General features: G+C 36.8%; 1 protein-coding gene across 1 annotated transcript in view; it reads right to left on the bottom strand.

The window, feature by feature from the left end:
* The window catches only part of clstn2b (calsyntenin 2b), a 75341-nt gene that overhangs the window by 7325 nt on the left and 51419 nt on the right, over positions 1-16597 (bottom strand). The window contains exons 9-11 of the mRNA XM_077206990.1: positions 10039-10201; positions 7137-7303; positions 4527-4675 (exon numbers count right to left, since the gene is read on the bottom strand). Coding sequence (XP_077063105.1) covers positions 4527-4675; positions 7137-7303; positions 10039-10201 — 479 coding nt within the window. The remainder of the gene's footprint in view (positions 1-4526; positions 4676-7136; positions 7304-10038; positions 10202-16597) is intronic.

The raw sequence follows: 16597 nt of genomic DNA, 5'->3' as shown, positions 1-16597 counted from the left end.
ATCTCCTAACAAGGCCACATGTTAAGGTCTGAGTAGATTAGATGGTGAGCAAACAACCAGTTCTCGCAATCAACATGTTTAATGCAGGAGAAATGAGCAGGAATAAAGTGACTTGCCAAATTGTTATGGCAAGGCGATTGGGTCAGAGTATCTCTGAAACGGCAAGGATTGTGAGTTGCTCCCGGCCAGCAGTGGTGAGGATTTATCAACAGTGTCCGAGGAGGGACAAACAACAAACCAGTGACAGGGTGTTGGACACTCAAGGCTCATCGATGCATGAGGGCAATGAAGTCAGTCCTGTCTGGTCTGAGCCAACAGAAGGTCTGCTGTGGCACAAGTCACACAAATTTTTAATGATGTTTATAGGATGAATGTGTCACAATACACTTTACAGCATATGGAGCTGCAGACCAATCAAAGTGCCTCTGAAATGACTCCTGTCCACCACTGAAAGAGCCTGAAATTGGCACGACAGCGTCAGATCTGTAACTTGGAGCAGTGGAAGATGGTTGCTTGGTCCAATGAGTCACGTTTTCTTTTACATCACTTGGGCAAGCGTGTACGTGTGTGCCATTTACTTGGGGAAGTGATGGCATTAGGATCACCGACAAGCCGAATGAGTGAGTGTGATGCTTTAGTGTTTTGCTGGGAAAAACCGGAGTCTGGCCATTCATGTGGATGTAAATTTGACAAGTCCCACCTACTAAACATTGACTATGTTTACATGGACAGCAGTAATCTAATTATTGACCTTAATCTGAATAAGACAATATTCTGATTATGGTGGTTACATGAGTTGCTTTAAGAATATTCCTCTCATGTTCCCGTTTTACATGTTATAGACCATAGATTGATTAATGGCACAAGTCATTGTGTCACCATGGCATGCAGTTTGACGTTCCCTCCGTATCAACAGTTTGTCTTCGTTATAGTACCATATACAGTTTTGGGTGTTTAATTTTTACGAAAGCTTCAAGTGCAGTTAATAATTTTGTTAAGCTATAAGTGCAAATAGAGGAGGGCGGATACCAATTCTGAAGCCTTCAAACGGTTGACCACTGCTAACATGTGTGTATGTGTTCTGTCATAAAATACGTCCCACACAACGTTAATAGTGTGATTACGGTGTGTACATGTCTGTAATGCGCTTTAATAATGCGATTTGTTGACTTTAGCCAGATTAAGGTAATCAGAAATCCCTGTTTACATGGTAGTTTCTTAATCAGAGTATTGTCTTAACTGGCTTAATATCAGAATGTTGTTGTCCATGTAAACATACTGATTGTTGCAGACCAGGTACACCCCTTCATGACAATGATGTTCCCTGGTGGAGGTGGACTTTTTCAGCAGGATAATGCACCCTGCCCCACTTCACACATTGATCAGGAATGGTTTGAGGAACATGATGAAGAGTTGAAGGTGTTGCCCTGTCCTCCAAATCTCAATCCAACTGAGCATCTGTGAGATGTGCCGGACCAACGAGTTTGATCAACGGCGGCTCCACCTCGAAACCTACAGGCCTTGAAGGATCTGCTGCTGAAGTCTTGGTGCCAGAGACCACAGGACACCTTCAGGGCTCTTGTAGAGTCAATGCCTTGGCGGGTCTGTGTTGTTTTGGCAGGACCAACAGCGTATTAGGCAGGTTGTCATAATGTTTTGGCTGTATATTGCATGATATCTTCATGACAAGTAAGAAATATTTTGAGCTGGTAAATTTTCTCTGTTCACTTGACATTGGCAGATGTGGCATGAAGTTAATTTTGGATCCGGCACACACTCATTCAGAGGTGAAGACATCTCCACTTCGATATAAATAATAAGACACATTAGACAGTGATTTGTAGAGTGTAAACAAATTACTTGGAGCCATTCCCAACTCATTACGGAGACTATAGTAGCTGATAACTTAAAACAAAGAGGAAAAACGCCTGGAGTGAATTAATAACTCTTCAGCTTTCTTGAATCTTGCAGTAATTGGACTTAATAAGCTTAAAAGCAAAACACAAACGGTGTGTACTAGAATTAATTTACAACTCTAGTGATTTCAGCTCTGAACGACAGGAAGTAGGACGTTCCGCCCTCTCTAATTAAAGATGTTGTTTTTAATCCAGACACAAACAAACTCACATTCATCAAGACAGGAAATGAATGGAGGGAACCATCTGTGACTAAAGGTTTAGATACACTGAGGCTCCAAAAGATTAATCCACATTTCATTGTGAAACAGCAGTTTGCTAAAAGATACAGTAGGTTTATACTATCATGTGATTTTACTTATTCTTTTAGAATATGTGACTATGTTGATAACAAAACAAACTAGCTATATTGATGCATGCTATATGACATCTTTAGCCCTATTATGATGTTAATGATTTCTCAGGGTGATGTGTGTAGAACATTTGCATGGATTTTCCGTGATGAAATTTCATGCATTCAAATGGCAGTCTGCCATTTATACAACAACCCCGGATGTCTGCCTCAGATCTGTTTAATCTCATGAGCATATTCCATCATGGCATTGAGAAAAGCTTAAATCTTTATTGTTCGATATTGAATATTTAATTGAGCATGCTGATGTACTTCTATTTTTTTACATTTAGATTGCCTTTGTCTTTGTTTGCCTTCAACTATTGTTAACCTAAAATTAATATTTCTTAACAATAATTATATGTTTAGTATTTTTCAATGAAATCATTACTTCTAATCATTAATTCAGTGTATAAATAAAATCAAAATAAGTTAGATCAAACATTTTGTTCAGGTCTGTGAAAATGCAATACAATCAAATTTATATTCATTATTTTTTAATTATTTAAATGTTTATCTATCTATCTATCTATCTATCTATCTATCTATCTATCTATCTATCTATCTATCTATCTATCTATCTATCTATCTATCTATCTATCTATCTATCTATCTATTATTCTTCCCTGTTTAATTATATTTAAAGTTCAAGGAAATCCACTGATTAAAAGAAAATTTCTATAAATGAATGATGCCAGTAAGTTGGTAAATAATAATAAAATAATTATACATTATTTTAATACATTTATTTTTTCATTTTTATAATAAAAATATTTTTGATTTTTAATGTATGTTTGATAATATTTTTAATTGTTTTTAGAAAAAGCATAGATTTTTTTCTGTTTAGTTACAACACGAAAATAATTATTAGCTTAATGTTATTAAGAATTATAATATCAGTGCATCCCCGATGATTTGAATAGGGAAATAAATTGCCAATACATTTTTTGGGTGTTAAATACCAGTAAATAGACCAGTGAAAACCTTAGTAAATCACCTTGCATGATTCATTTAAATACTCTCTCAGCACGTTTTTTCTTTTGCGAATTTTTTTGCGAATTTTGTGAAACTCCTACAAATGCATATGCAATAAGTTCAGCAGCAAAAATAACCCTGTCCACACCTTTCCAGCGCTCATTTTTCACAGCATGTCTTTAGTAAAACCTGACAGTAGTTTTTTTTAACGCAAAAGAGGATTTGCACTGACGCAGACTGTTAGTACATCTGGCCCCTAGTGTTTATAAAAAAAATAATATGAATGCAAATGCCTCGGGTCACCATGCAAAAAAAATAATACTGTCCGCACCAGGTCTATGCTCTCTATTTTCAATAATTACTTTTCCTGCAAGTTGTTTTAATTCTGAGTCATATAATTTGCTGTGCTATGTTTATCTCATTGGCAAGCTATGTGTTATTTTTCTTGAAAAAGCAAGTGTAAATGAATGGTGTAAATTACATTTACAAACACAACACATGACCATGTCTCATGTCTTAATATAAGTCTGTGATCTGCATGTTATTAAGAGAAGCAAGTGTACAATTATAGCTACATATTACTCAAAATAATATAATACTTATATGATTGCCTTTAGTGTGTGTGTTTTAGGGTTATGTATGTGCGTGTGCGTTTTCATGCTAATTCCCAGTGGATCTTGCCGAAAAGACTCCGCCCACTGCCTGTCTCAAAGCTAAGAGGGGCGGGTCATAATCCTCCAGGGGCTTATGCATATTCATGCTCTGTTCTGAATAATTACAGGGTGCCGATGGGTGCGCGTGTGCTCCAAAAAACAAATCTCTGTCATTCTCTTGCCATTTCCCTGTCTGCACAAAAAAATTAAACCTCCCTAAGCATAGAATATGAATTAGACAAAAACAGGAAAATTGAAAAGGTTACAAAAAAGGGTCGGTATCGCTCATACTCAGGGTTAAGGATTTGAACTAGACAGTAAGCAGGCAGAAAATGTAAAAATCTAGTTTCAAATACTGTATTAATTTTCCTACAATACAGCTTCTGCTTATTGTGTTCACAGTATGAAGCAGTTTTAATAACTTTTCCAGCCCTGAGCCGAAGCAAATTAAAATGAAGCTCTTGTATGACTCCGGGATGTGAATCACAACTGTGTAACTTTGAAATAAATGGTTTGATCATTCATGATGCCATATTTCAGAGCTAACATTCTAGTTCAGAGATGACATCTCATGAATATTTATGATCTTACTGCACTGCCGTTGAGATCCGGAGGTGACGCACTCCCATACTGGGAAACTTCCGAGAGTTGATGTAAGAAACTTTCCTCAGTGCGCCGTTGATCTGCTCCAGATCCTCGCCCTCCATCACCACCAGAGACTGAGTGGGATTCAAGTGAAACTGGGTGGAATAGACACACAAACAGACATTTAAAGTGTGTGCGTGAAGCAGACTTATGTAAAAATCTGGATCAAAGAAATAGCTCTGAATCTAGTGTGAATCTGAAATTAATTGTTCACATTCTAAATCGGAATTAGAATGAATGAATGGAAGAGGAATTTACAGAATTCAAAGAAATTCAGTGCAGGAGTTGTAACAAGCGTTGCAACAAACATAACTATTACATAATGCACATTTATTTTGATTGCGTTTTGAAATGTATTTCTAGTTATGTTTTGCTTAAAATCATATGAATGGCTAAATATGGTTCTTGTGTAAAACATGCTTAATATCTGATTTGTCAGTAAATCAGTCAAATTAATTGGTCTTTTATTTTAATTATTTTATCTGTATCCAAGAAAAGTCTGGAAATTCATTGTTCAAAATATGTGGGAACCTTGTAGGTGGCTTTATCAATATTAGTTAATTTTCTATGTATGTTAACTGGTTTGTCTTATTGAAAATTAGATGTCATATGATAAACTACACTTACAGCTGTTGAATTTCATTCAATTTTTAATTCTAATTTAAAGTGCTCCATTATGCTTTTTCAAATATTACCTTTCATACAATTTGAAATGCAGCTGTTTGTGAATATAAAAGGTCTGCAAAGTTTTAAAGATCAAACTGCACAACATTAAAGTTTTTTCCTCCAAATAAAAAAAAAGATTAGATTCTGAATTGCTGAAACGAGTCGTCCGTAATTCCCAAGGGGGTAATCCATCAGCCGGAAACCTAAGCCTCGCGGGAGTCGCCATTGTAGCAGACCATCACCTGCGGTTTGCATTCCATTGACTCCCATTCATTTTGGCGTCACTTTGACAGTGAATAACTTTACATCTGAGGCGTCCAAAGACTTCATTTTTCCATTATTTATTTCTAAATAAACACGACAATGTATAAAAGGCTCCATTAGTTTGTATCTTACGTTATGGCCCCGTAGAAGCCGTTTTTGTTAAAAACAGGCTAACGATTGCGTCATAACCACGCGACTTTATGTCGCACAATAGAGACATTACCGTATAGACAGGAGGAGAAGCTCGCAGGCAATCTTTTACTGTCTATGAAGCAATCGGGGGGACATAGAGGCATAAAGTCAAGCGAGAATCTCATAGATAGAGAGTCCATAAAAACAACGGGACAAAATATTTCAACAACGTTTTTGATGAATTAGGTGATTCAGATTTTTCTTGGCACAGCTACTAGGAGATTTACAACTGTTAGACTGTCGTCAAGCTCAGTTTGAGCCTGCGCAGTCGCTCAGCCATCAGACAGGAAGTGCAATAATCGGGCTTTAGTCTTATCCGTTGAAATCAATGGGGTCGCTGTGTCCATTTCTTTTACTGTCAGTGGTAATTCCAGTTTCACTTCCTGTTACATACATATGTAACAATGTAACAAATTTGCATAATGCTAGCCTTGTTGTGGAAATGTCGAGTATAGACTGTTTTCAGTGCTGCAAATCCACTTTGATGCACTTTCAAAGGATAACACTCGCACTGGAATTGATAGTAAAATCGATGCCATCTTTACGGTTGGTATCATTGTGTATCAAGTGCTGAGGAAGCAGAATCGTCCAATCACAACAGACTGGGTCATCTGACCAATCAGAGCACAGTAGGCTCTCGGAAAGGAGGGGTTTAGAGTTAGACTGAATCTTTAAACTAACCATTCTCAGACTCTTTGAGAGATGAGATGATGTGAAATTATGATAAAGTGTTTTTAGACCTCGCATGTATGTAAATCTATTGTAGGAGAACCTTTAAAAAAGCATAACAGGGGCACTTTAAATTCAAATTCGTTTGGCACCCGTTTGGCACAGCAAGAACTGAACTGGAATTTAAAAGGCATTACCAATGTGTCTCTGAATGGAGCATGATCCTGCTTTAAGCTCATAGTTTGATCAGATCACCTGAGCGAAGGAACACCTGGCGTCTGTCTCTCACTAACACACACACACACACTCTCTCTCTCTCTCTCTCTCTGTAAAACCTGCTTTCATTTGATCCTCAAATCTTCCCTAGAGCTTCTTGAATACAAAAGAACAGAATAGAGGAAAGCAAAGCAGAGCAGAAAATGGAGAATGTGCGCACAGAAATATCTCTCCTTAAGTCTTGTCTCCTGGCTTTTCTTCACTCTCTTTTTTTCCACTACAAAATAGTGATTTTCTACTCTTTTCTATGGTTTATGACTATGGTAAACTATTTTTTTATATTAATGCAAAGTGACTTACAGTGCATTCAGGCTATGTAATTTTTCCAGCATGTGCGTTCCTTGAAATCAAATCTGTGACCTTGAATTACTAGTAAAAGCAAAACAATTTATTGGCACTGCACACTGGCTTCAAGCGCAGCTCATTCGTTCAGATTCGTAATGTTGAGTTTAGAGTCTTAGTTAGCTTTGTGTGTGTGTGTGTGTGAACCTTTATCCTCGGTCCGAGGCTTTCCAGTGAAGTGATGTCCAGCCCTTCTTTGCAGGCCTGTAGGCAGGAGATGATCGTCTGGCTTTCAATCTTCCCCGGGCGTATCGTCAGTCCAGACAAACTGCCTCGGAAATACTGTGTAAACTTCGCTTTAGAGACCTCGCCACCTGCAAACATAAATGTAGACATGCTAACAGATAATACAAACCTCCGAAACATGTTAATCAATGCTTATAACAGATAATTTGGCTTTTCCATGATCATGCTTTATTTGACAAATTAAATTAAATGGACTGTTTTTGCTACTGTAAATAAATTAATACTCAAGCAAGGATGCATTAAATGGATCAAAAGTGACATTGAAGACATTTATAGTATTATAAAATATTATAAATATATAAATGTTGTTCTTTTGAACTTTTCATACATCAAAGAATCCACAAAAAATATGACGAATATGAAATTCAATTGTTTCAACATTAATCATAAGAAATGTTTACTGAGCAGCAAATCATCATATTATAATGATTTCTGAAGGATCATGTGACACTGGAGATTGTAGTAATGATGCTGAAAATTCAGCTTTGATCACAGGAATAAATTACATTTTAAAATATATTCAAATAGAAAACAATACATTTCAAATGTAATATTTCACAATTACTGTTTTTACTGTATTTTTTTCTTATTTATTGAGCATAAGAGACATTTAAAAAAAAAGCTCATGGCTGTCAATAGAGTGATGGTTTCTGATTGGCCCATTTTTGCTGCCTTGTTGCCATATATAATCATGGTGGATTTGGGAGGGAGTTTGGCATTGTAAATAGTAGCGTAGACTTTATATTTCCATATTATATTGTTTTATTTAAAAAAAGAAACAAACCAAAAAAAAAAATGTCTTCATGTCCCCTTTTATTCAACTAGCTTCCTTACATATAGCATACAAATGAACTACCCTGCCGTTACATGGAGGGATTAAGGCATGTCTGAATTAAATTTAAACATATTATTCCATTTGTACTATGAAATAAGTCAATGCAGTCATTCAATATTGACCTGTTATGTCTAAAGCTCTCTTTATTTGTTCTAGATCATTAGACGTAATGAAGCCGTTATCTTTAGAGGCACCATCAAAAAGTTATTGAGTTTCAGACGAAGCCATGGTTACACAGATCCTCTTTATTTATCACACACACACACACACACACACACACACACACACACACACACACACACACACACACACACACACACACACACACACACACACACACACACACACACACACACACACACACACACACACACACACACACATATATAAAAAATAAATGTTGGCTTCAGTCTTCAGAAGCTGCATTGAAACGAAGCAATCGTATGATTAAGCCTATATTCACTGCTGAAGCCAGAGATAATGAGCAATTACCTGCATCTATCTGCTCTGTATGAGATGAGCGTGTGTGCAATGAAGCCTCTCTGAGTGTGTTTGAGATCAGCTGAGAGTGAGCCTCGGGCGATACTGATGTGTAGCAGCCCAGTTTGTGTGTGTGTGTGTGTGTGTGTGTGAGAGTGTGTGTGGGTTTACATGGATGTAGTTAGGGAGAAAATTGTCACAGCAACATTAGTTGAGACAGTTCAGCCTTGCTATGATTCTCAGACAAACAGTTCAATGTCCTTATAGAGACATTTCAGAAGAACAGTGGAATAGAGGTCTGCGCTGTCATTAAGCCTGAACCTAATAGGCTTGTGAACCGACCCGTTTGGTATTGTCAAGGTTTAAGATGGAACCTGCTTACTTTTTTGCATGGGTTCTTTTATACTGGGTTTTTTAAAGGTTTTTTTTGGTGATCAAGAGTTGCATATGCAGCATATAAATGAATGTAGATTATTTAGATTTTTTTGTGTGTTCTTTTAATGCACATAAATGCTGTGGTAAAAACCAGTATTATATTCATATTATTTATATACTATTATAGTATTAATATTTTAAATTAGATATAATTTTTTTCATTTTAATTGTAGTTTAAATTTTAGTCTCTTTTATGTGTTTTTGTCGTTTTTTATTAGTTTTAAAAAATATTTTTTTTATAGATTTATTTTTTATTCAGTTTTATTTCTATTTAGTTTTAATCATTTTATTACTTCAACTTCAACTTTAGTTGCTTAGTAGTTTAAGTTTTTAAAGTTTAAGATTTTCATCTAATGTGTAAAACTTAATTTTAGCTTTATTTTGATTAACAAAACAAATTTTAATACTTTATAAAATAGTTTTAGTTGGTTAACAATAATATAAAATTAACAATAAGCTCTTCGACCAAAAACATCCATTTTGGCCTATTACAGTATTAAAAAATATTGTTTATCATATTGTATCAACTATAATCTGTGAATACAAAGTGCTGTACAAACTGACCCAAAACCGTGACCACAGAAGTGATCCATGAGAAACCCTCGAGCTCCAAAAATCTTAAAAAGAGCAAATGTCCAGTCAGCTCTCATATCACTTTCCATTTGATAATCTTCCACATGCACAAGGGATTTCGTATAATGATCTCTCTCTTATACTTCTTTCATTGTTAAACAAAGAAGCTCAGAGACACAGAAAGGCAGCATGGGCAGGTCAAGAAGTCAACTTTTGTTTTCGTTTTTAGTTAGAGGCTGTGTTCTGATTGCTAAAGAAAAGGAGTTTTCAAAAGCAAAAGAAAGAATGCCAGTGAAGTAAAGAGATGTTTGTTTAGTAAAGAATTGTTCATTGTGGATTTGCATGCTGTGAGAATTTACATTTCTGCTTTCAAGTTAATGACCTCTGGAGCATGTTTTGGCCCCCCACTCCCCCCTTTCAATGTCACATGCACATTAACCACACCCACAAACCATGCTTAGCCACGCCCACATCCCTAACCTTGCCAGCAGGCTCCTACAGTCAGCTGCACGTCAATCTGAGAGGAGTGGATGGGCCAGTCATCTGTCACTAGGTAAGGGTCGTAGGTCACGCCGTCCACATATAGAGTCACCACTGGGAAGTCAACGCTGATGACGTAATAATGCCACTCCTTATCACAGATCTGAGAGAAAGAAAGAGAAAGAGAATTTCACAATATCAGCATTATTTTTGTTTTCATTTTTGCTTCAGAGTCGAGAAAATTCAAAGAATGACTTTAAGTTCGTTTATTGTAACTTGACTGCAGAATGCCACAGGTAATTTTTTGGCAGCAGCTATTTACACTAAGTGCAAATAGCGATATCTTCTATTTACACTATGTAAAAATAGCTGTATCTTCTTTGAAATAAGTGTAAATAGTAGTTAGATACTATTTGCACCTCAGTATTTTAGTACATTATAAAACAGTATGCAATAATAACATATTGGGCCCTATCTTGCACCCGGCGCAAATGACTTTGTACACTGACGCATGTATCATTCCTATTTTGCACCCGCGCAAAGCGGACTTTTCCCTCCACAGACACACGTCGGTTAACTAAGAAATACACTTGCGCTCCCCGGGGCGGTTCAGCGCAAAGAGGAGGCGTGCTCCGGCGCAAACTTTCCCTCATGGTATTTTGCTGTTCTATAAAACAATTGCGCCACTGACCAGAAAAACCTAGTCTAAAGTCAATGGCGCGTTGCGCTTACATTCAGATGCTATTTTAAGCGCGCATGCTTAAATTATTATATGCATGTTTAACCGAAGCTAAGAGGGTGGGTTTGTCCCAACCCCAATGTCACTTCTCTTTCTTTTACGGCCCTGACGAGAAAATCGATCTCCTCGGCTGAGAACCGATTCTGAAGCGCGCCTGGTAAATGCGCCGTTATAATAGTATTGCGCCATGGAACAAGCGCACTTCGTTCATCATGCTCTTAAAGGGAATGGTATATAAAGCTCTTATTGGTTTGTTTCCCGTTACGCCCAAACCACACCTATGAATAATGAGCTACTTCAGACCAACCCCTTTTAGATTTGCGCCAGGCGCAAGAGGCATTTATCCCGCCGGGAAAATAGCAACAGCGCCAGGATCCGCCCACAAAGTTACATGCGCTTTGACACTTGAGTTTCAGATCGTTAAAATAGGGCCCATTGAGTGTAAATTATTATATTTATTAAATAAACCTGCCTTATTTGGACAACATAGCCCTCCTTACACTTATAATATAACCTTACCCGATAAATGAATGCCTTTTCAATGTGATATGCGATGGGAAAAGTGAGAAGATTTCGGAAAAATACGGATTTGAAGTTGCGTTGAAGTATCTGCGACGTGCCTTACTCCCTACCCCTCTGCTGCTGACTGTGGTCACAGGTGTTTTTTGCAACCCGATCTCACTGCAAGTCATACGACCTCAATCGCACTAATTTGTATTTACCTAATTCCCTTGTATTTATATAGCGCTTTATACAATACAGACTGTTTTGAAGCAGCTTCATGGTAATAAACAGGAAAATAACAGAATCAATGATGCAGATATGAGACAAATTCAAATTCCGCTGTAAAGCAGCTCTAAGAACACAATAGTGTCATTATTCAGCTCAAAGACAGTTCAGTGTTGGTTACATTTAGTTCAATAACTGTGTAAAGTTAATGTGTAACTTGTAAAGCTCTGCAGAAGACAATTGTGTTGTTGTTTAGCATCTGGTATACATGCTATCCTGCATTATATTTCCGTCAAAACAAGGTATTTAAGAAGGCAGAACAGTTTTTGCCTCCTGTGCAGAACAGATATTGTGTGTGGAGTGCATTTGTGATGACTTAATTTGCTGTCTAGGTAGGCAGCTCACTAGGTTTTCGAACATAGTCATTATGTAGCATCTCCTCTCTTTTGCCATCCCTTGCATTTCTTTCTTTTCTGTCTAAATCTGTTCTGTCTTTCTTTTATAATTGTTCTCTATAGGCTTACATTCTCCAAGACACAGTTCTTCCTTAACAATCCCATCGATGCTCATCATGAGGAAGAAAAGCGAGGGAGGTGTAGAGGTGGGTGGAACTGGTGGAGGGAGTCACAGAGAGATTGATGACATTAGGGTGTGAAGAGGCTCAGAGAAGCCGTGAAAGAATGAGGGTCCAAACTGAAAGAAAACCATTGGCCTCTGCATGTAACAAAAGTCTGAGGCAGAGATAACTAGATCGTCTGAAGAGTGGTGTTTGCCCATACAAAACATGTGGCGTGATGCTAAAGGGGTTGTGGATGGTTGCCAGGGTGTTGCTATGTGGTTGCTAAGATGTTCTTTGTGGTTGCTAGGGTGTTTTGGCCCGAGTCAAAAGATTATGTTCTGATCTTTTGCTAAGATTCAGGGTTTGTTACGGTGTTATTTTATACTGTATTTAATAATATCTTGAATTACTTTTTTATATTTATATATATATATATAGGGCTGTCAACATTAATGCATTAGCAGATTAATTCAAAATCCTTAACGCGTTGAAATAATTTAATTTAATACTTTTTTACATTTTTCATCTAACGGTTGTTTTATTTTATTTCTGCCTTATTTACATGAACAAAAAGAATTTTTAATAGTTCAGTTGAAGTAGTTAACAATAATCAAATCACTAACCCTAACTATGAACAGTAGTAGTAAAAATAAGCTTAATGCCTCTGAAATGCTTGATTGTCGTCATGAATGTGTTTAGTTACGCAGTGTAGCGCAGTGATGAGGGGAATATCTGTCTCTGTTTGGCCCGTTTGGACCAGTGCCACTCAAAAGCACACGGTAGCAGACGCTTTCTGCTCGCTCTGTCACACACAGTGTGTGTGTGTGTTTGTGTATTTGTGCGCCTGGCAGGCGGTCTGGGTCATAGAGTCTAGTGGAACTGATTGTTACACCCTCACAAGTAACGGCTGTGAGAAACCATCAGACACTTCTCATCTTCACTACATCTTTCCTCATGCACCTGAATCTCACCATCAGTCTTCCTTCTCTCACTTCTCCTTCTCACGAAGCCCCCATTTCAAATTTTGAAAGCCCATTTTAATAAATGGATATATGTATATCAGTAATTGTTTTCATACTAATTAAAAGTTTCATTATTGTAATTCGTCTGCATGTGTATGTTCTGTTTTTCTGTTTCTGTTTGACCTAGTTTCCCAGTGTGTTTTATTGATTGATCCGCCTGTTGTCTTGTTAATGAACTCATTAGCTCCTTTGTTTGCTCTGTGTACTCAAGCCCTCAGTTTGAGTTATTTCTTTGTCCTGTAGCCTATTGTTTATGTGACAGTCGACGTGGTTATGAAACCTGTTCCCTGAGTTTATCGGTGCCATTCGGATATATTTATTAAAGGACTGTTTGCTCTAATGATCTCGGTCATCGAGCGCTTCATATCAGCCACAAACCATTACAGCATGTTTTTGTAATTGTCATTAATATGGCTTGCAATTTTTTTTGCCTGGCAATTGATAAAATAGATGAAAAATAAAACCCACACCCTAGCAACCATATAGAACTATGCCATTGCAACTAACTAAAACACCCTCTTATCGTTTTTAATAAAAGTTTAAATGTAAATAAAATTAATTATTATTGAAAGGCAATAGGATAAGTACTACCATGATATATACCTACTTTGTTGTTGACATATACTCAATAATAATAATAATAATAATAAATTACAGTGATGATAATTATGAAATATGCAAAAAAAAGGTACAAAACAGGCTTCATTTTCTTTATGGAAATTTATGTTCTTGAAAAGTGCCGTGACTCGTGAGATTCAGCCAGAGCGAGTGTTATTCTTTTCTGTATTTTTCTTTAATACATTTCTTCTCTCTGTGTACATAGGTCATCACTCTATGTTCTTATTATGAATAAATTGATTTCTTTTTCATTAAATTTCACTTTTATACTCTATTGGCATTCTTCTCGTATTCCATTCAATGTTTTTCAACCCCTCTTCTCTTTCTGTGGTTCTCTCTGTGTGTCTGGGCAAACATTGATTTTCTGCAGGGATGTGTGTGTGTGTGTGTGTGTGTGTGTGTGTGTGTGTGTGTGTGTGTGTGTGTGTGTGTGTGTGTGTGTGTGTGTGTGTGTGTGTGTGTGTGTGTGTGTGTGTGTGTGTGTGTGTGTGTGTGTGTGTGTGAGAGAGAGAGAATTTGTGGTTGTGGACAGTAGTGGCATTCAGTCCAGAGAAATGTAGTTGAATTACTGTTATTTTACATCTAGCACACATATTACTGTGGTTTACGATTTTATATATGTGTGTGCGTGTGTGTGTGTGTGCGTATTCACCCATGCTAGGACGAACACACATCGTGTCCACGGGATCCCTAGAGAGCAGAGCACCTTACTGTGATATTTTCTCTGTGTGTGTGTTCAGTAAATCGATGGTGAAAGACTTATTGCCGTACTAAGCAAAGTCCACTTAATGGCAAGGCAATTTATCAAAGAGAGAGTGAGCGAGAGAGGTAGAAAAAGACAGACAGAGAGAAAGCATTTTTCTCAATTGTTCAAATGCTGTAAGTACACTGGACACTTTAACAGTTACTGCAGTGCTATTGTGTGTCTCGTCTATTTGTCTTTTTTCTATCTATTTTGCCCCTATTTCAGCAACAGGCTATTACCTATTTTCTGGCCTTCGAGAAGGTACAATTTTCATTATTTTTTTCCCCCTCAAGTTTAGTTCTTTAAACCTGACAAAGTGTGACTCTGAACACTTAAGAGACAAGAACAATATCAAGAATATAAACTTAATGTACATGAAATATTTAGTGCATATTTTAAGGTATCTGAAATACCTGGTTACGTGTCTCATTCGCTAATTTCTGCATAAAATCTGAATATGATCTACAGATATCATGATTTAGAAAGTTTCATTTAAAAAAAAATATTCTGAGTTAAGACCACGGATACATTGTAAATAGTGATCTTATTACTCTTACAGTTTTTCTGAATAGCTAAAACACTAAATCCCATTCTCTGAATCCAATTCTCAATATCCTAAACCAATTTGTCGTATAAATCACTCTTTCTGTAAAACATTAAACAAGTTCAGGTAGTTAAGGCACTGTTTGCAAATCTCATGAACTCTATTTGCTAAATTCTGAACACATTCTCACTCACTAAAACACATTTTAACACAGGCAGTTTCTGACATACACTCCTGATCACGTCAGATGATTATATGTTTGTTCGGGGAATTTGACTGCAACTTGTTTTGTAAACGAGGCACAGTGTAATGGAGGGTTTGCAACTGTATTGGATCTGACATCAACTAAAACTATGTGATTAAAAGTATTCATTCTGATTAAGAGTAAATAAAATCGAAATTACATGAAAAAATGCGGTCTGTATTGCCGAATGCACTGTTGGGAAATATGAAGTTCAAGAACAAACGTTAGGACAAATTCGTGAGCATACGCAACTGTAGAAATATTGCATGAGAATTTTTTGTGCATACATAAGTATATTGATTGGAAACAGCTATTAGTGAATGAAGCATGTTGCCTTTCAGCAAAAAATAAATATAATGCATTAGAATGCTTTATTTTGCAACGAACAAAGCAAATGGAAGTAAAAATGGTGTTTTGCGAAGTGCAATTACACACTGGAATTGGCATTTGTGTAATTGAGACAACATTCAGCACTCACCCAAGAAAACTTCACATTTGCATTAATATTCATATCTTTTAATTCATTTTCATAATGGAAACCCAACACCATCCACTTGCTAATTAAATGAGTCTCAGATTCTTAAAAAAAAGTCTAATTTAATTAGATTACTTTCTGCAGGGAGAGGAAAGAAAAAGCCTTTAGGAAAGATAAAAAAAAAGATCATTCATGTTCTTTGATGTCTGATACATGCAAAGTCCAAAATCTTTCTCCCTCGGGCCAGTGGACCCTCAACCTGATATATTTTATGTAATGCATTGCATTTATGTATTCATGAAAGTAAATTATGAAATTCATTTTAAGGTGGGGCAAAGCTCTTCAAGAGCTTGTTCTCCACTGGGAAAAAGGCTCTTTGATGCTTAAAATCTCAGCAGAATCTTTAAACTATCCTTGCATCTTCTAATCCTGAGCATCTAGGTAGCAAATGTACAGTTATGATAATGAAGATTTCAAAGGAAAGACCCAAATGAGAAACGAATGCAACGGCACTGCTTAAAATCCATGCTGTCCATAACACAACTGTACCTTACATCATTAAACTGGTTTGCAGTTTGATGCTCTGATGTTTAAGTTGCACTTAAGTCCGTTTGTTTGTTTTGGACAGCAGAACTTTGCATATCTCCTGTTCCCAATGCTGTTAGTTCATGTTTTAAAGGCCCCCTGCCGTTTTTCTGATGGGTTGTCTTTGGGACGGATGTTCATGTAAGTACGCTGTTAGTTTTGTGTTACGCTGCATTTGTGTGTTTGTTCTCTCAGATGATTTAGTCTTCCCGCGGGTTCGCTGGCACAGCAGTGAGGAGAATTCACTTCCTAACAAACACATTCTTAATTACTTCACTCTTCTCTCTCTCCCTCTATCT

This window comes from Siphateles boraxobius, unplaced genomic scaffold, assembly GCF_051911475.1.
Source record: "Siphateles boraxobius isolate OS27281-9 unplaced genomic scaffold, OSU_SipBor_1 6, whole genome shotgun sequence".
In the NCBI taxonomy this organism is placed as follows: Eukaryota; Metazoa; Chordata; class Actinopteri; order Cypriniformes; family Leuciscidae; genus Siphateles; species Siphateles boraxobius.
Note: the sequence above shows the minus strand (reverse complement) of the source record. Positions and strands in the feature narration are given on the sequence as shown.